General features: G+C 50.6%; 1 protein-coding gene across 52 annotated transcripts in view; it reads right to left on the minus strand.

Moving 5' to 3' along the window:
* Positions 1-2,890: 2,890 nt before the first annotated feature.
* Ablim2 (actin binding LIM protein family, member 2) overlaps positions 2,891-20,589 on the minus strand; it is a 124,967-nt gene continuing 107,268 nt past the window's right edge. For 31 of the 52 annotated variants that reach the window (XR_015636741.1, XR_015636736.1, XR_015636733.1 and 28 more), the window contains 2 exons: positions 13,439-13,519; positions 2,891-4,553 (listed from right to left, as the gene is read on the minus strand). Coding sequence is in view for 26 of the 52 variants with exons in the window: in XM_087583854.1 (XP_087439980.1) it covers positions 4,440-4,553; positions 13,439-13,519 (195 nt within the window). In the remaining 26 variants the exon portion in view is untranslated. 52 annotated transcript variants of the gene reach the window in all.

The raw sequence follows: 20,589 nt of genomic DNA on the forward strand, positions 1-20,589 counted from the left end.
TTAGCTTCATGCGGATTGACACTTACACTCAGCCACAACCAATTTATTTCATATTGGAAGGTAGCAGGGCAGATAGCATGACTCTAGGACAGCCCCATCATCACTCAGGGCAATGGGGACAGTGCTGGCTTAGGAGCACCACTCCATGTGACAGTTTGGAGTGGGCACAGGATATGGTTGGTTGCCAACCTAATCATAAAACACTCCAGGACAGTTGTGCATGTCAGGCTTGCCAGCCTCTGTGGGCTTAGAGCTAGAGAGAGGGATGCAGTCAGTGAACTGATGAAGAGCCTCCAGAGGGGCGGGAGCTCCAAAAAGCGATTGCCCTGCAAAAATGAGGACCCACGGTTCATCCCCAGCACCTACAAAAAATAATCCAGAAATGGCAATATGCTGTAATACCAGCACTGGGAGGCAGAGACAGGGGGATCCCCAAGTGCTCACTAGCCAGACTTGTACCCTAACCACTGAGGCTGGGATCCTAGTGAGAGACCCTGTCTCAAAAAATACGGTGGGGGTTGGGGATTTAGCTCAGTGGTAGAGCGCTTGCCTAGCAAGCACAAGGCCCTGGGTTCGGTCCCCAGCTCCGAAAAAAAAAAATACGGTAGAGAACTCAGGCCTGGTGCTATAAACCTGGTCAGGAGCCCATGGTTGGGGAGTTCACAGGCCCTAGGAGAATCTGCTACTGTTGCTTTGTGCAAAGCATCAAGCCACCTTCCAAATAGTTTTGCTTATGCCCATAGATTAGCGCAGCTCTCAGCCAGCATCAGAGATCTTCGTGATGGCTTACCATTCACACACAGACTCAAAACTGTTTGAAGTATTAAGAATAAGTGACTGTTGAGTGCTCAGGCATCAAGGGACGTCAATATCACTTCCTCTATGGCTCTGGGGGAAATTGTGGAGGAGAAAGCAGAAAGAATGTGGGAGCCATCTGATGAGGAGGAGTGGTAAGATATACAGTCCTCTGGACATGTGGCTGCTGCACCCATAGACTCATGGCAGCACTGGTTGACTTAAAGAAGTCGGGCTGGGGATTTAGCTCAGTGGTAGAGCGCTTACCTAGGAAGCGCAAGGCCCTGGGTTCGGTCCCCAGCTCCGAAAAAAAGAACCAAAAAAAAAAAAAAAGTCATGTAATTCCAGCATGATTGGGAGGTGTTCTTAATGCCCCACCCCTCCCTGAGTAGCTAGAGGAAGTTAATGGTTTCTAGGGGAGGGTCATCTTCCTTAGTGGTATAGCCATTGGCACGTCTCTCACTCAAAGTAAATACCCACCCCCACACACATACGTTCCCATCAATACAGAGGGTAATGCAAGCAGCATTAATTAAATGCCATAGGGCACACACACAGAGACTTAAAGTAGGGCCGGAAAGACTGTCCAGCTGGTAAGAGCACTTGCCACTGAGCCCAATGACCTGGGTTCAATCCCATGGAAGCCATGTTGGAAAGAGACAACTTTGCCCAAGTTGTCCTTTGATCTCCACACATGCATTGTAGCATGTGTACCTCCCACAGCACACACAAAAAAGTGTCTATTTAAAAAGACTTGAAAGTAGGAGAGGGGTCTTAGTGGGGGAAAGTAGAGATTTTACAGGAAGGAAAGGACATGATAGGACAACAGGGAGCATATTATATAAATGTGTAGAGAGTAATCAGGGAAGACACTGATGTCAACCTCTGGTCTCCACAATGAAATGTCCCTGTACATTCACAAACACACACACACACACACACACACACACACACACACACACACACACACACTGTGGGATACACCAGGAATATGATGATGATACTTGAGCAGGACTCACCTGGGAGGGAAACCTGGTGTGCAAGCCAAGGTCATGCTGCCCAGAGCATGCCGGACAGACAAATAGGGGCTATGACATTCAGCTGCCCAGGAAGAATCAGGATGATCAGGGACACTGAGGCTGGAGTCATAGCTCAAGGCTGCTAGCAATTTGGGACAACTGGATTGAGAGTTTTGCTCTTGGCTGTTGGGTGACAATGGGGCACTTGGAAAATGAGCTGTGAGCAGTCAGTGTGGTCCAGACCACAGTTCCTAAGCCGGAAAGCTTTGCATTTGCACCCAGGAGTCTTTGTCACACTGCCTCCTTCTGTCCCTTGCTTATCTGGAAATAGCAGTGCTCAAGAAGAGAGAGAGATGATACTTGGAAGGCTTCCAAGATGATACTTGGAAGCCATGTTGGAAAGAGACAACTTTGCCCAAAGTGGAATTGCCAAGACTTAGGGAGGGAAGAAACCAAGAATGCACCGGGTTTTGCTTGGGTAGCGGTAGACCATGGGACTGCTTGCACAGCAGACACAGAGCATGTGCTGGGTAGGCTTTGGGAGAAAACACTGTGTTCAGCAGAATTGCCAGTTACTTTATACCTAAGATTAGAGAGTGTCACACATTTAACCCAGGATGCCTTCAGTCTTTCTGTGAAGACCCCTGCTGCCTTTTTCTTTCTCTTCAGCCCTTTCCCCAGCCCCACACTCAGTCATTTCCAGACATCAAAGCTTCCAGGACATACAAGGCTGCCCTCAGCCTCACTATTCCATCAACCTGGCATTCCCATCCATCTTTCAAGATGAGACCCTCATCTTTCAAGACCAAGCCTGGGCACCTTCTCTAGAAAGCGTTCCCTAACTTCTGGGGGTGCATTAGGGGCCCCTTTAAGCCTTTACTACAGAGCAGGGGTTAGCAAAGTAGGCAGATGCCAGCTATTGGCTCGCTAAGGCTGCCCAAGCCAAGGCTTCAACCCTCATGGTCACCTCTGGATGGGGCGAGAGTCTCTCCCTGGTGGCCTGGCCTGCTCCATGCCCGCACCCTGCCCATGCCTCCAAAGCCAAACATGCTTGAACACATTCTGTCCTTTCACAATTTACAGTGTGTCACCGTTTATTTTTCCCAGGTGTCCCAGGGATCAGATAGGACGAGACACCTCGTGAGTGAGGAGGTGGGGGTTTCCAGTTGCGCAGGTCCAGACTGTTAAGTGACAGGAAGCAGACCTAAGTACCAAAAGTTCCCCTCCATGGCCCAGCCAGGCTGGTGAGAACCCCAGCACAAAATGACACCCGGCATGTCCCAGGATGTGAGAGAATGAGGACAACCCAGAGGAGGGGACAGTTAGAGTCACCCAGGACCACAGTGTCCATGCATCCTGCAGGAGGGGTGCTCTTCCGTACCTGTTACCAGGGCCCCAGCTAGTCCCCACTTCTGGACACCCAGGTTGGAGGAGGCACCACCTCTAGTTGTTGATCTCTGCCGCTGCATTCAGAGCCCATGTCCTGTGACAGCATGCTTCCTGGGCATGCATGTTTTGTGTGGTGGGGGCTACAGTGAGTGTCTTTACCAGGGAAGACTGGTTAGGTTTATGTGAGACTAGGCCACAGTGGGGAAACCTTTATTCTAGGGCTTTGGCCATCAGGGGGCGCTCTTCTCTTTGGGACTTGGGAAAATGACAGAGAGGGGAAAAGATGGATACATTTCACATGTATTTACAAACTGCACTGCTGAGCCAGTGTCTTTGAGGCTGTCTGTGTGACACATACAAAGGAGCAGGGGCGGAGGGAAACAGACTGGCTCTTGTCTGTGAGGAACGCCGAGGACTGGAAGCACAGAGGCCTGCATGATGGGCGGGCGGGGGTTGGTGGGGGTGTAAGGCGGAGGCGCTCCCCTTCTCGGGGACCGTAAAACTAAACTCTGCATATATGTCTTCTTATGTGTAAGGAAGCGATACTTTTTAATAAAATAAAAACTTCTGTGTAACTTGAAAGATATCATTTAGGCAACTAAGGGGGTGATCCGGAAGAAGGGCACAATACAAATGCACAGCACTAGTGGGGGGCACCCTGTCAGGTCGACATTCATTCCCCAGAAAAGATCCATCACAATAACTGCGAAAAACACAGCCCCACTGCCTCTCAGACACTGGCCTGGCTCCCCTGCCTCAGCCTGCCAGTCTGCCCGATGCCTCCTCGTGCACTGAGGAGTCTTGCACTTACCATTACTACTGTGTCAGGGTCTGCCACTGACAAGCCTTTCACTCACATCCCAGACACTCTGTGCCCCAGTGCCTAGCACAGGTGTGAGCACACCAGGTGCCCTGGGAAGGTGCTGGGCTGGCTGAATGCTCTGCCCCGTCTCCTAGGATAGCTGCAACACTGCCCCGATGCCCAGCTGTGGCGGGAAGGAGTGGGTCAAGCTGGCACGTGGCCCTAAACTACAGGCAGGAGCATCCTTGCTACACAAGGGACCATGCCTGCTGGATGCTCCTCAGGACCTGGCCCCACCCTGCCTCCTGCAGGCACCCTGCCTGCCCCACTGACACGGAGAAGCAGAGCAAGGTGCAGGAGGGGATTTTGGAGGGGCCAGTGGGGTCCTTCAGCCCTACGCCCCCAGCAGGCTCCTGGTAAGACGTTGGCAGCTGTCAGAACAGCAAGGCTTTCTTCTTGAGGTCATTCCTCTTCCACAGGGCCAGGCGGTCAAACTCCTCGATGCTCATCCCAAACACTTCTTGGAACTCTTCAGGTGATAGGTGTCTCTTCAGACAAGGAAGAAAATGAGGGACAGTCAGTGTCATTTGAAACAGGGCCTGAAAAGCTGCCTTTGCTCTGAGAAACACTGGCTCCTCACCTGGGACCCCATCATAATGCCTGACACCTCCACCTGCATTTTGTGTCTGTCCCTTGGGTCCAATTCCTACTTAACTCTGTACATAGATAGGCTGGACTATGTACAGACACCCAGCCTACCTCTGTCCCTTTGAGGACAGCCAGCACAAAGATGAAAGTGAGGCATCTTGGTCAATATTCACAGTGTCCCACTCCAGACAGAAGGGGAACCTGAATGTGCCCAGCCCTTGTTCTTAACCAGCAGTCACCTTGGATCCCAGGAATAACGGAGGCTCACAGATACCCCATGAAATCACACTCTCCTCCACCCCAACACTGCCTCATGGGAACCTTCTTGTCTCGAGTGGTAAGGATTTCTGACCACCTCGAAGAACTAGAGGTGAGACAGGGACCAACCAGTGACAGCTGGACAGGGAGTGAGTAGCTGCACCCCTCTCATCATGGCCCAGGTCTTCCTCTCTGCAGCTGAAGCTCATGTTAGTGCTGGAGACAGCTGGAATGCTTGCTTTCCATCTTCCCAAGGAAGCCGCAAATTGACCTTTGTCTCTCCACCACTGAACAGTCGTACAAGGGCCAAGCCTGGTCTACTGTGACTTCAGGCTCTGGGCCTTTTGCCCTAGAAATCTGCTGACAGCTTTGCAGGCAACACGCCTTCTCTGTGTGGTTCAACACGGAATCAGGGCTACCACTGAAGATGAGCCATCTTGATGGCATGTCCAGGGCCTCTTTGCAGTGAAAGAAATAAACCTAGAGGACAGAGTCTTGGTGGGGACACACAGGGACTGGCGTGGAGCTACCACAGCACCGCTCCATTCCTGACTCCCCCTGACAAAGCTTCCCTATGGCCGAGTTCAATAACCATGTCCCGTGACAGGACTCCTTCTATAGACTCCCGGGCCACCTCATCTATCACTTACTCAAACTGTGACACGGGCTGCTCAGAAGGTGTATTGTGTTTTAATTCCCATCTTTCTGCTGAGAGAACTAAGGGGTGGTGTGCTCGATGGCTTTATTTCAACCTGATGCATGCTAAAGTCATCTGAGGGGAAGGAACCTCAGTCAAGAAAACGACACCATACAATCGGGCTAAAGGCATTTTCTTAAGAAGCCTGTGGGGCATTTTCTTAATTAGTGATCAATATGGGAGGGCCTAGACCACTGTGTCAAGTAAGAGTACAATTTCCACAACTTTACAACAACAGCACTCAAAGGTTGCTATAATGGTTGAGAGAGAAAAGCAGATGAGAGCTGGGTGTCGGGGCATACACAGGCAATGTCAGCATTTGGTAGGCTGAAGCAGAAGGATCAGGAGTTTGAGGCCAGCCTTGGCCATATAGCAAGTTCAAAGCCAGCCTGGGCTACTGGAGATGTTGTCTCAGAATAGAGAATGTGGTAATCTCTGAAAAAGCATAAATACAACCTCGTCCCTGAATCTGTGTCATGTGCTCTGAGTTTTAGAGCCCCAGCAGTGGGTGATCCAGGAGATGGACCTGGAGTCACACATGTCATTGCACAGCAAAGCTCACAGCATCCAGCAAGTCTCGCCTATGTGGAAACCCTCAGCACATGGGCTGCCTTATGTTTTCGAAGGGAAGCATGTAGGGCTAGAGATGAGCATCTCCATGGTGAGATCAGGATGACTTGCTGTGCTAAGAAGTCCATTGCTAGCCCGCCAAGAGTTAGACAATACTGTGTTGGGCTTCCTTCCATATCCTTTCAGGCCTGCTCTCCATCTTCCAATTTACTGTACGATGCTTTCAGTGAGCCCAGGGTCGCAATAAGACAAAAATCCCACTGGCACCATTACTCAACCAATTCTGTTCCCTTGCTGTAAGACTGACTCAAGACACTAGGAAGCCAGAAATGGGTACCTGGTGGGGTGGGATGGACCACAGAGGTGAAAGCGCTGGGGAGGTGGCTTGAGGCACGGTCCTCAGTTTTGTTGGTTGTTGTTTGAGACAAGCTCTCACTATGCAATCCAGGCAGGCCTTGAGCTAACTATGTAGCCTAGGCTAGCTCCCTGCTCAGCCCAGGAGAGCTGGTTATAAATGAGACCATGGGAGGGGCACACGAGTATCGGCTGGTATTGAGAAGGTGTATTGATTAAGGTGGTGGGGTAGCTGAATTGCTGTCAGGGAAAGACCTGAGGCCAGTGGCCCTAGCGCCACCACATCCCCAGCTCCTAACGGATCTGTTCATCATGGAGCGGGACAGGACTTGACTGTCCAAGTTCTGTTGAGTTCCAGAGAGTGAACAAGGGTCAGAAGAATCATTGGTTGGCAGAGGATCTGTTAGAGTCTCCTGGTAGGAAGGGCCTCTGGATCCCCATGTGTCTCCCAAGCAAGAAGAGCTATGGGGTGTGGCTGACCACAGTGGGCCACATGGCTGTTTGAGCTCAGCTACTCCCTGCCCCGGGGCTCCTCAGGTGCTAGCCAAGGCCAAGAGCTCCAAGCTTCTTCCATAGCCACAGGAAAGAAGCCCAACATGGTGCCTTTCTGAAGAACGAGCCAGTCCCACTCCTGGGGGACATGGTTGCCTGGTGGAAGTCCTAGGGACTTTAGCACCCTTTCCTCTGCGTCACCAGCAACATCTAATTCTATAGGCCCTGACTCAAATGTCACCTCTTCCAGAGGTGAGAATGCCTGGTCTGTGGTAGCCAAGAGGGCTCCAAGGCCACACTGAGTCCTCTGCACTGAATTCCAGCCGAGCTGGATCACTCTCCACTCCAGAAGGGCAGCAGGTCTCTGATCATGGTCTTTTCCCTTCCTCGGGGACCATGTGGGTGGCTGTGGTCATCTAGCACCCCTTTAGCCATCAGCCTCTGCCCACTGCAGCTCCTCTGAGCTTCCCACCAGCTGGCAGACACGAGGTCCCTCCCCATTTCTGTTGGTTCCCCATGCCCTGGAGCACTCAAGTGCTTCTCCACCTGGGTCAGGAATGTCCTGTGAATTGGGTGCGGGAGCTCTAAACTCTCATGGTCCCCTGCAGTCATCAGGGGCCAGGGTGCTCCATCCTCGTCATATTGGCTGGACAACTTTGAGTAGAGAAAGGACACTTGAACTTTGAGATCCTTGCTTCCTAGGTGCAGTCCCCTTGGGCTTACTATGCCAGCAAACACACATTAGCCTCAGGGAATGTTCAGATGCCAGGAAAGCAACAGGCCCTCTGCAGCAGCCTCTTCCCAGTTCACAGCCCCCCCGACTATCCCCGGCCCCTAGGAAGAGCTTAGAACCCCCAACCCATAAGCCATCACCTTTGAGTGACACACCAACATGGCCATACATAGCCTCCTGCATACAGGAACCTCTCCAGCACCTCACTCACCTTTCTTGATATCTACATTGGAAATACTAATTCTTCCAAGCCCCAGGGTTGGGGCTTCAGCCAAACACTGACCATATGCTGCCACAAAGGTGTTTCGTAGGCATGGTTATCATCAATAATTGCCTATGCGGAAATGATTATCCTAAAAATTTGGGTGGGCCTCAGCCAAGGGGTTGAAAGCTGTAAGAACCAAAGAAGAAACCCAGCCTAAGAACTTAGCCTTTTGAGTTACCTCATTGCAAAAATAGTAATCCCAGGGTTAGAAAGATGAATGCATGTTTCTAAGGTCTGTGTGTCAGTCTTCACAGTTGCGAGAAAATATGTGAGAAAAGCAATTTGAAAGACATGTCCCTTTGGCAATCCATCTCCATATTGTAGTTGATCTAGAAGGCAGGTTAGCAGAGCGACTCTGAATACTGAATCCCACATCTGCCTCTTGGGAAACACGGGCCCTGGAAGCCATCTGGATGCCCCGTGGAGTTGCGAAAGAAGTGTTAAATGCACCATGTGTTCAAAATGGAGCTGGGCGCACAGGAGGGACAGCACCACTATGTGCCTCTCAGTCGTGCTCATGCTGTCTTAGGTCAGTGTGTTGCCACACAGGGCACTGTGAAAGCACATTTCTCCCACTGCTGACGTCACTGCCCTGCATCCTTTTAAATGGTAACACTAACTCTCCCTGTTTCCAGCAAACATCATTTTGGACCACATCCATGGCCCCACTCCATGGCAAGCTCAGATCTGAAGGGCTGTCACTCAGGTGGGTGGATGATATGCATACGGGTGTCTACCTGCTGCTTAACACAGTAGGTGCTCAATTTAGCATTTCTGAGCCTCTATTTAAACCCATGCAACTGTCCATGGGACAGATGCAGCCCTTGCCACCCAACAGTTGAGAGCAGGTTACTTGTCCACAGTCACACAGGTAGACATTGCAGAGACTGGATTCACATCAGCTCTTGCTACTCCAGGGCTCAGCCCCTCCCATGACACCATCAGGAGTGGCCGAAGACAATGTTGGAAGCAAGACAATGCCAAATTCAATGGGCACAAGACAGGGCGTGCAGGGAATGGCTCAGATTAGGACATGTCATTTCATCGGGGGCCAACAGAGTTCCTTTGGAATGGGAACTCTGGGCCCAGCAGGCCCTCAGAATTCAAGTACTCAGAACACACAGGGACCTGGGTTTCTCTGGGAAGGAGGCACTTGGTGTATTATGGCCAAGGACAGGGATTTAGATCTTCCAGGCAAAGAGCCCCACAAAAGAGAATAGAGACCTGGCCTTTGCTCCATGTGTGGAAATGTATGATACATTCAACCTCTGCCCAGTCAGGATCATCACAACAGAACACATGCCACTGACCTTCATCACACACGGTGCCAAACCAGGCCCTGGGTGGCACCTTTAACTGCTGCTAGGCTGTGCCACAGGGCATGCTGTAAACTGAAAACCAACCTTAGGTGTCACTGTCACCAGGTTAAATGCCAAGCTGCTTAGCACAACCCAGGGCCCTGTGAGGTCTGGGCTGTCCCTCCCTCTACCTGCTTGGGTCCAGTCTCATAGGTTCCTTCTGGGGCTCCTTCCTCAAATAGCCCAAGTTTCCTTCTGCTCCTTGGCCTTTGCACATGTGGTGTGTTCTCTCTCTCTCTCTCTCTCTCTCTCTCTCTCTCTCTCTCTCTCTCTCTCTCTCTCTTCCTTTCTTTCAGATTTATTTATTATATATAAGAACACTGTAGATGTCTTCAGACACACCAGAAGAGGGCATCAGATCTCATTACAGATGGTTGTGAGCCACCATGTGGTTGCTGGGATTTGAACTCAGGACCTCTGGAAGAGCAGTCAGTGCTCTTAACTGCTGAGCCATCTCTCCAGCCCACATGTCATTTTCTAAAAAAACCCTTATAGACTCAGGCACACACAAGCATGCTTCCTGCGCCATTACCACCCACTCATTTGAAATGAGAAGCCCAGGTTCCTGTCCTTCACTAATGCTGACAACATGGTTATACATACACATTTGAATAATCACTTGATGAACACCTTTCTCTCATATCAGACTGATTCTACCAGGGCAGAACTTGTATCTGGTTTGTTTGGTTTTTTTCCCCCCCAAAGTTGTCCTTGGGTCCCAGTCAGTACCCATGTCTATAAATGACTGGGGCATTTGGCTGAGAACTCTGACATTGAGTGTTGATGATGATGGTCAGCGGTCAGGGGACAAACCCTGTGAGCTACAGAGGACACAGTCTGTTGCCCACCACACCCACAGTCTCTTCCTGCCCGTGACTAACTTCACTTCCCAGCCTGCCTTGCAGCAAGTGATGTGGCATGACAGACACAGCCACTGAGCCTGTGAGTAGCAATCCTGTCCTCAGGACCGGCAGGAAGCCAGCCTGCCTGTGTCTACTTGGCCAGGTATGGGGTGGGATACCATAACTTGGCACAGAAAGGGTCTGTGTCATAGCTCAGGGGGAAAGTGTTGTGTTGAGTATACAGTGAGCCCTCCTTATCCAAAAGACAACTTGGTTGCTGTCAGATTTGTGGAAGCTTGTTCACCCTGAAGACATGGTACTGGGGGCTTCCAGAAGGCCTTCCCCTTCCACATTCCTCTTTGTGGCTCTCTGGATTTTTACAAGCTATGAACTGGTTTCACTATAAAACTAGAGTTCTCTCCTATGACACAAACACGGGGTTGGGGAAGGGGGGTCTGCTCCTCCAAGAAAGCCCCACCCCACTCCTTTGGACCATATCCCTGTCCCCAAGCTGTTCAGGAGGAAAGGACATGCGTAACTGTTCTACCTCCTGGGGCTGCTCAGTGTGAAGAACAATGAGTGTCACACTCTTGGGTGTGGTCACCCAGGTGTAAAATCCCCCCTCCCAGACTCTAGCTGGTTTCATCAGACATATTCACAAGCAAAGCCAAAGTCACTTTAGACAGTCCCAGTCCCAAAGGGAAACAGAGAGCCCCATCAGGGAGCTGCAGGAGCTGCTACTGATGTCTTCTGAGCTCTCTGAGCAACATCTCAGGGTAAAGCACTTAGTCCAAGAGTCCTCAGTAACCCACGAGGGCACCACACTTTTTAAAGATCTGAGTGGCAGCAAATTGGAGCCCTCTAGGTAGTCCTGACCAATGAGCTGCCAATGGTCAGCAGCACCCCCCTTTATATAGCAGTAGTGCACCTGGCCATGACCCCATTGTTTATAAGCCCAGGTTCAGCCAGAGGCCAAGGCATCCCACTGTAGGTCATTGCTGCTGCTGCCACCTGCAGAGACGGTCAATGACACTCAGGCAAAGGACTCTTGAGGCCCAGTCTCTTAAGACCACGGGTAGAGGGGCTGGGGATTTAGCTCAGTGGTAGAGTGCTTACCTAGGAAGCGCAAGGCCCTGGGTTCGGTCCCCAGCTCCGAAAAAAAAAAAAAAAAAAAAACCAAAAAAAAAAAAAAAAAAAGACCACAGGTAGAGCCCTATCCCTGACTGGCCTGCACTCTCCCCCTACCCTGCCAGTCTCCCACAGCTTGTGAGCCAGTCCAGCTGCTGGCCCTTCCCACAAATGATACACACATCGGAATACACAAGAATGCTCCGTTAGCCTTTCCTCATTTGCAGTGAGCGCCAAGCATCCTGCCAATCACAGCTTTGACTATGTGGATCCTTGGCTGGTGCTACAGGTATGTGCCATGTGGACTGGCTGCACTGAGTAACTACTTGTTTGAGATCTTGCTGTGTTTGGCTATGCTGTACTGTCCCCTCCCTGACCTTCCCTGGGTGGACACTTGCCACCTGCCTGTTGCCCGAGATCTCTTTTTCCATCTCAGGTGACAGGTCTCTGTTTCTTCCAGGAATGACCTGGGTCTCTCCAGCTCAGGTGGCACCAGCAGCCGACTTAACTCCAGGTAAAACTAGCTGCTCGGAACATTGTATGCCCTGGGTAGAACCGGTTGGTTCAGGGATAGAGGTCTAGTAATGTCTACCCAGAGGCTCAGTATGAGTTGTATAAAGACAGATAAGAGAGATGGTTTTCTCCCCCAGAGACCTTGTGTCCTGGAAGGGAGAAGGGGTCTCCCTAGAGCCAGTTTGGAGGAAACTCAGCCACTGGGTTTGTGAAATACTGCTTAGTCCTTGATCCAGCCATGCCTGAAGGGGCCCTTCCATCATGTGAATTCATTGATTTCCAGTGTAAGTCAGTATGTCACTATGGATCTAAGAAGTGCTATCTCGGGGTTGGGGATTTAGCTCAGTGGTAGAGCGCTTGCATAGCAAGCACAAGTCCCTGGGTTCAGTTCTCAGCTCCAAAAAAAAAAAAAAAAAAAAAAAAAGTGCTATCTCCCCATGATGCAGAGGCCACAGTCACCTCATCTTCTTCCTGCTGTCACCTCCCTGTGCAGAGGGACTGGGCTTCATATGACCTCTGACTGCACAACAACTCTGTCAAGCAGCTCTGGGTTCTCATCCTAAGTAGATGAAGGTTCAAGTGCACATGACCCACCAGCCCGGGAAAGCCGGTACTCTGCAATGGTACCATCCCTGCCAGCGTCACATCCCAAAGGCTCTCAAAAGATGCCTCACTCACACTGTTTTGTTGCCTGTGAAAGCCATGACTGGTTTTGGAGTGGCTGGGAGCCTGCTCTCTGCAACATAGACAGGACCTCTACACTCTGTATCCAAGCACGGGCCCCTGACAGGCCCATCTGTGCTACCTCAGAGGCCACCTCTTTGTGAATGGACTGGGTCTCTGCTTTGCCAACCCTCCAAAGCCCCGCCCCTAATGGGGCCCCTTGGCTATGTCTATTTTTCTTGTTCCTGGCTACACAGGAAGCCACCGCCCCCATGAGAAGGTAACACAGGGTTCACTACTTGCCCAAGGCATAGGAGGACAGTAGCTTCTGCTCAAAAGAGCTGGAAAATGCCCTCCCCATGCACGAGGCATGGGAAGGCAGCGCCTTTGTGCAAAGTTCAAGAGGAGAATCCCCTCGCTGATGTTGTTGATGGCTGGGTGGTTCTGAAGGAACTGAGGACCATGATACAAGGCACTCTAGCCTTGATGTCGAGTGAGAACTCAGCCAAGGGCTCCCCTGGCCAGAGTGAACCACCAGACACTTCTCTGTTGCGACTGCATGGACTTTTCAGATGAACACTTGTCTTACTCAGATGAACTCCCTGTCCTAGATCAGCAGAGAAGCCGGGAAATTTCTCCTTCAAGCCGGCTCCCCTTTTCACAGCAGCACTTGGCATGGGACCACCGTGAGCTTCTTGGTGTGCCATGCTACCCAGGCTTCCCACCCCTTCACAAAGCCAACATAATTGGGTCTGTGACCATGTTCCTTTGCCTCTGAGGATTCCTGGGTCCTTGGTTCTGAGCCCTGTGCTGACACCACACCAGCACCCACTCCTGGTACGTGTGTGGGGAACCTGATTTCGTGGCTGAGATCTGTGACATCTCAGCAAATACCTCCCTACCTTGCCTTACCTCCAGCCGTGTCCGGTCTACATCTTTGGGCAGTTTCACACGAATTCGGTTTGTTACGATGAGGGAATCATAGGGATAAATCTACAGGAAAGACAACACAGGGTTATCTTGAGAGGCAAGTACCCTTGAGCTGACCAAAAGACAAACCCGGATACATACTTGTGTGGACTGTGGACATGCACACTTCATAGAGAAAATGCAACAAAAAGGATCTTTTAACCTGGGCGGGTGCAGCGAGGTGGGAGACGGTGGTTAGTGAAGATGGTCCCTTACCTTATACTCTGTAAGAGAAGAGCAGAGACCACAGGGCTCGTTTAGGAACACAAAAAATCCATGTCCAGGATGAGAGTAATCCCACCCCCAGTCAGCTGGGTCATGCTTGGTCTCTGGTCCCCTGAGCAGCCTTCTGGGACTCTGGTCTTGTATTTTAAGAGATTTCAAGGGTCTCCCACAGCAAACTGGAAGCAGGAGGCATGGCCAGGAGGCTGCAGGCCACACTGGAAGCTGTGTAGCGGCACTGTGCTTCTAGGCTGGGAGTTGTCTTTCCTGGTGGTGTTCTAGGCTACTCTGAGCAAGACATCAATCTCAGTTTACCCAGACATGCAATGGGTTCTCCAGGGAAACTTTCTGTGGGGTGTTGTGGAGTCTGATGCCTTTAGCGATATTTATCCTTCCATCCCTCTACCACAGTCCCCTACCTCTACTGTCTTTTTTTTTCCTTCTTTTTTGAAAAGGTCTCATTGAGCTTAGGCTAGCCTTGAACTTACTATATAGCTGAGGGTGGCCTTGAACTCTTGATCCTCCTGTTTTCCCACCCGAAGTGCTAGGATTATAGTATGCACCATCACGTGTAGTTTAAGTGGTACTGGGGATCAAATCCAGGGTATGAGAGGCAAGCACTCTGCCACCCAAGCCACATCCCAGGCCCTCTTCATCATGCCCTGCTACCTGTTCTAAACTACCAAGCTCTGTACTGCTCCTTCTGACAGGGTTTGCTCTAGACTTCTCGTACAGAAGCTAACAGTTTGGATGGCAGGGGCTCCATAAGTCCAGGAAGGGTCATTAGAATTTGGTCCTCAAAGTCATTCTGGAAGGAAGAGGCCTATATGAGGCAGGTCCTTGGTCTTCCGACTTGGGACTCCGGAGTGCCAGCTCTGTAGTTGGAAACTGGGACACCCACTCTAAGAGCAGGCTGGATGCTGTCATCTGTATGTGAACTGGTATGCAAAAGCAAGATTCTCCCAGCATTCCAGAGGGTAACAAGGAGCATGGCCAAGTGCACGGCTCCATTCAGAGCTGAGAGATCAGTCTTGAGCAGAGTGCCTGTCACATGACCAGCTAGTCACTCATACACATGTCAGCAGACACAGTGGATAAGGGCAAAAATGGGGTTTGGCTTGCACTGTTCAGCTCAGACCCTGGAAGCCGTTTGCTTGTAACTCTAATGCACTCTAAGAGATGCGCAGCACTAAAAGGTCATGACAGGCCCCTGCAGCATAGGATGAGAGAGCTGGGGGTCCTCAGGTACCCCTCCAGGGGACAGTTCATCCATGGTGCAGAGCCTTCTGCCAGCAGGTCCCGGAGGGGTAGTCTCAGAATGAGACTGGTTAAACACGTGCTAGTGATTCTGGCCTAGCGGGAGACCCACAGGGGTCCCCATTGTGTGTACCTCGCGTGCCCCAGCTGGCATCCGGGTCTGCTCCACAAGGGGCCAGGTTGGCATTCTGGAAGAGAGAAAGAGAGAGAGACCGGCAAGAGGCAGGTTGCATGGGGCAGGCAGTAGGGGGCTGGAAGACAGCCCCCGATGCATCCTGGGTCCTCAGCTGGGAGAGGAGAGTGTTTGATAGACTTGGGTGATAAACAGACAGCAAAGCTGCACATCGATGGGAAGGTGAATATCCAGGATACCTTCCCTGTGGGCTGCTCACATCTGCCTCAGAAGCCTTTGAACCCTACCTGTCTGATTAACTCTGTCCTACCTTTAAACATGAGCTCTGGGGCCTGAGTCCTGCTCTGTAGCTGGCATGGCCCACAGGGAAGTTCCGCGCCCTTCCCTGTACTAATGTTGTAATAGGAGTAGTCTTCACTCCTCCTTGTGAAAAGTAGCTTCAAGTTTCTGTTCATACTTTAGGTAGACCCGAGAGTCACCCCATCTCATTGTGCCTATGAGATGGCAAAGGGGCACTCACTGACTACTGCCTCCTGGGGGGCTGTGCATTGTTCTCACTGTACCCCCACAGCTACATATTCCAGAGCACCAATGTCTGTGCACCCCAAAGCTTTAAGACAAAAGAGGCCCCTGCCTTCTTCTGGAAACCATAGGTACCCCCACAGCTCCAGGTTCACAAAAGGATCCTGATGTCCAGAAGCCCCTAGTACACTGGACAGAGTGGTCTTGCTCTGGTATTCATACTCAAGAAGTAACATTCTAGACAGGATGCAGGCAGCTGATTGTCACCTGACTTGGGCACTGCTGTCAACTGTCCATGACTGCCATTGACAAACTGTCATTTCAGGACCATCTTGGTCATTAAAGGTTGTTTTTCTTCCTCTTCTACCCACTTGGAAAAACCCATCTGTACAAGGATGGGTCCTGTCCATGGATGGGGTCCCTGCCACTGCAAAGTGCACTGAGCCCCGACAGGGCTGCACGATCCCTGTTCTGTCTGATTCCTGCCACTGCCATGTCTGTTGTCTTCACCCGAATTGTGGGGTGAGCTGAGCGCCCTGGAGAATGTCTGACAGCACCCCAGTGCCCAGCACAGTACAGAGGCTGAAACAGGGTCAGAGCTGTTGGCAGAATTTCTGGCTGAAACAGGCCCCAGGGATTGCATTTCAGTGGAGCACTGCAGGTAGAGGATCCCTGTGTTCCGCCCACAGATACAGTTTCAAGGAGAGCTCCTTCTGGTGGACCTTAAAGCAGGCGGCAAGTTGGGCACAAGCTGTGAGCAGGCTGCACACCCCAGAGAACATGGAAGCAGAGACAGCCCACACATTAAAACACTTCATCTGAAACAAAGAAATGGAGGCCCAGAGATATGCTGTTACCTCCTTCCTGCCACAGAACTGGATCTAGCAGGCTGTGAATGGCTGCTGAGAGGGTGAGTGTATACAGCAAGGGGTTGGAATGGGCCTTTGTTTAAAATTTCTGATATTTGGCTCACCATGAACTTTTGGGCATGACTTTGCATTCCTTCCTTCCCTCCCTCCCTCCCTCCCTCCCTCCCTTCCTTCCTTCCTTATTTTGTTTGTTTGTTTTTGAGATGTCTTGTCTAGTCTGGAACTTGTCATGTAGACCAGGCTTGACCTCAAACTCACAGAGATTTGCCTGTTTCCGCCTCCTCAGTGTCAGGATTAAAAGCCTGCACCACCAAGTCTGGAAGACCTGGGCTTCGAACACTATTTCAATGACTCAGTCTTCGGGTTTCACCCTCGTTTGTCCTACTGGGTCCTAAACCCTGCATCTTAGCCAGGGGTCTTCTCATCAGTCAGTAAAGAACTCTCCATGACCTTTCACCTTCACCTTTCCCCTTAGAAGTCTTCCAAAACAGCTTTGGGGGACCATTTTCTCAGTCTCAGGCCAGCATCAGAGGCACCCATGTCCATCAGGGGGCCCCTCTGGTGCAAATCGAGGCCAGTCTGCTTTGGCCTCACCTTTGCAGCTAGGACAGATCGATGCCTAGGAGGAACGCTGCCATCTAGTGTTGACAATCTCATGTCACAAGCAAGCAATCACCTGCACCAACACCTCCAAGCAAAAGGAGCTTCCTCCAGCCAACCAGGTCTGAGGAAAGAGAGGAAGGATGGGGAGTGGGCCAGCCTCCAAATGGAGGAATAGGTCTAGAGCAGAAAGCGAAGAGTCCGCCCCATGTGGCTTTACAGACCACTCCGTGCAAGCAAGTCTCACGCTAACCTATGAGGTCCAGCAGTGGAGCTGAGTGGTGAGGACCGGCCCAAGGCTGCACTGCCTGGCCCCACCCTGCCAATTCCTCCACAGTTCTCAATGGATGCCAGGGTTTCTAAAGGTGATGCGCTATTTACCTTCCCCATCTGGGCCCTTTTCAGCTCCACTGACCCATTCTCTAGTCTTGCTGCACCCTACAAGGTGGGAAGCACCCTCGGGCTTTCCAGTCAAGGCTCAGAGGGAGGGGTCAAGCATCTTGCTGAGTTCACACAGAAAACGCACAGGACTGTAGGAGTTTGAACCCATGGGCTTTGCTTTTTCCAAGATTACATTACGGTTGCTAGTAGGAATGAGATCATAGCCGCCCACACCGGCTGTTGTGATTTTCCTGCTAAAGCCACACAGGAATGAGGGTCCTGACTCAGCAGATGCTCGTGTGGAAGAGGGGCTGGGAGCTTGTTTTTGAAGTCATGACTCATGTGGAAACCATTATCCAGAGCTCAGGAAAATATCTCATAGTCATGTGTGTTCTCATAATCACCCAGATTAAGAACCACGTTTCCCACCCTCAGTTCTAGGAAATAGGGACTATGAAAGACTACGAAAGTTACATAACTTGCTTCAAGATGGCTGTGAATTCAGGGTTCTCTAATTCAAACAAACTCTCTCCAGGATCTCAGCTAAAGATCTATAGTCATAGAGAGACCACCCCCATCCCCTAACTCCTGTCCCATGCCTCTTTCAAAGACAGGTCTTAAAGAGCCCAGGTTAGCCTTGAACTCACTTTGTAGCTAAGGCTGGTCTTTTTTTTTTTTTTAAGATTGGTTTATTTATTATATATACAGTGATCTGCCTGCATGTATGTCTGCAGGCCAGAGAGGGCACTTCATTATAGATGGTTATGAGCCACTACATGGTTGCTGGGAATTGAACTCGAGACCCCTTGAAGAGCAGCCAGTGCTCTTAACTTCTGAGCCAGCTCTCCAGTCCAAGGCTGGTCTTAAACTTCTAGTTCCTTTGTCTCTTTAAACATTTTAAAAATGTAAATTTACATTTTTTTGAGATAGGGTCTCACCATGTAGCCTAGGCTGTCATGTAATCTTTTATACAGACCAGGTTGGTCTTGAACCTATTAACATCTGTCTGCCTCTGCCTCCCAAGTGCTGGGGTTAAGGGCGCACATTGCCATACTTAGCTGACATAAACATTTTTGGAGTTTTATGAACACGTGGAAACTGGATTCAAAAGGAATAAAGTTTTGCATTTATCTACTGGTTTAAACTTGTGAGTTACGCTGTAGTCTCAGTGACTCATGTTTACTAGATCTATGTCTGATTTCAAGACTGTGCAAGGCATCTATATACATTGTCTGTGACTGCTGGGTTGTTTGGTGCCTTTAAGTTTCTGAGTTCTGTCACTGTTTCACGGGGACGCTGGTGCTCTCTATTTCTGCTCTCTCTTCACATACTGTCTATTTGAAACTTAATTTCACTGTCACAGCATCATGACTCCCGAATCTTTTTCCTATTGTTTCTATTTGCTTAAGAATACTTTTTCAGTGTGTTATCTTGTGACAAAACAATGTGGAAATGCTATTTTTTAAAAATCCAACCTGATAGTCTGTTTTTTATGTTGGAATTCAGTCTGTTCACAGGTAACATCAGCATTGCTCCAAGTGAGACTTCTTCCAAGGAGCAGCCACAAGACCTTCAGGTGGCCAGTCACTATTCTCTTACGGATGGGCCAGGAGGCACACGTCAATCATTACTGACCTATTTAAAGGGAGACCTGCAGCTGGTGGCTGCCAGTTGCTGGACCATGACCACCTTCCTCCTGCAGCAGGTTTGGGCATCAGGACATTCTCAAGACCTTTGACGCATAAAATACTGGGAAGGTCACTAGGTCCTTGTGACAACCCCCTCTTGGAGCAGGACTCTGGAGAACTTCTGTCCCTTCAGACGAGGGACACTATAAAAGGGTCTTCTTGATCATGACTACCCAGCCTTCCCTGTCAGGACTTCACTGACGCTTTGGTAGCTTTCCTCATGCAGTGCATTTTGGTTTTGATGGAACACTCTCCTGAGACCTCCCTCTCGCTTGGCTCTTGCTCTCACTGAATCTGTGCTTTGACTTAGACTACCCCCTCCCCCCAAATTCCTTCTGGTAGCAAAGCACTCGATGAATGATGTGAGTCTGGGGGCGCTGCAGGCCACTGGCAAAGGTTTGTGGGCAAGCACTGCAGGAACTCCAGAGAGAAGAGCCAGGTTTGAACCACTGGGCATGGCTGTAAAAGGCTGTTCTGAAGAGCTAGCCTTCTGCTGAGGATGCATGGATGGATGTACAGGTATTGGAGTGAGGAGAGTGGAAAGGAGCCTGCTCAGAAAACCAGAGATCCCAGAGCCTGGTGGAAGGTCAGAACTCGTGAGGATGGACTCCACCTTTGGGATTCAAGCCCAGGGTACTTAGGTCTGCTCACTCTCTCTCTCCTCACATAAGACCTGCCTCTCGGTCCTGCAGAGAGTTACGATGATGTTCACAAGAGTTCCAGGAGGAAGATGGACCCACTAGGGTCCGGATCACCTATTCTCAAGAGGACATTGTAGAAACTATGACCTCTGTAGACACGGAAGCTCCCCAATGTGACAGGAAAGCTGAGACTCTCCCAGGTGGTTGCCTTCTATGTGTCCTCCAAGAGTACTGACTGCACCCAGGTGGGGCATGCAGACAGCCCAGAGTCTTTACTTTCCTCTCAATCACAAAGCAAACACCTAGGACCTGACTTGAGTGGGGGGACACATTACCTAGGTCAAGCTGGGACACTGGTACCTCTGGGCCCCTTGCTTAGAGAGCCACTGTTCCAGGTAAAAAGAGAACCTTCTAGAGAGACAGACAGAGTTCCCATATTCCTATATTCCTGACTCTGAGTGGAGTGCCTCACATCTGATGTTAGAGGAGTCCTGTTTCCAGCCCCCTTGCTTTCCCTGTGGAAGGCAGATTCTATTGGAGAAAACTCAAAGAAGCATGCACCATGCAAGGTCCATTTCAGAGCAGGAAGGAAGGTCAATGGGAGGGAAGGCCCAGGATCCTCTAGAATCCATCCATGCAGAGCTGCCTGTATGGGGAACATCCTGAGTCTGGGTCCTGACCAGAAGCACAGTAAATCAGAGCTGGAGAAGGTAGAGAAAACATTGGCTAGTCCCAAAGGATGCCTGTGGCCCCTGGAAATGCCTCTGGTCATAGGAGTGTC

This window comes from Rattus norvegicus, chromosome 14 (genome assembly GCF_021556685.1).
Source record: "Rattus norvegicus strain SHRSP/BbbUtx chromosome 14, alternate assembly SHRSP_T2T, whole genome shotgun sequence".
Taxonomy (NCBI): Eukaryota; Metazoa; Chordata; class Mammalia; order Rodentia; family Muridae; genus Rattus; species Rattus norvegicus.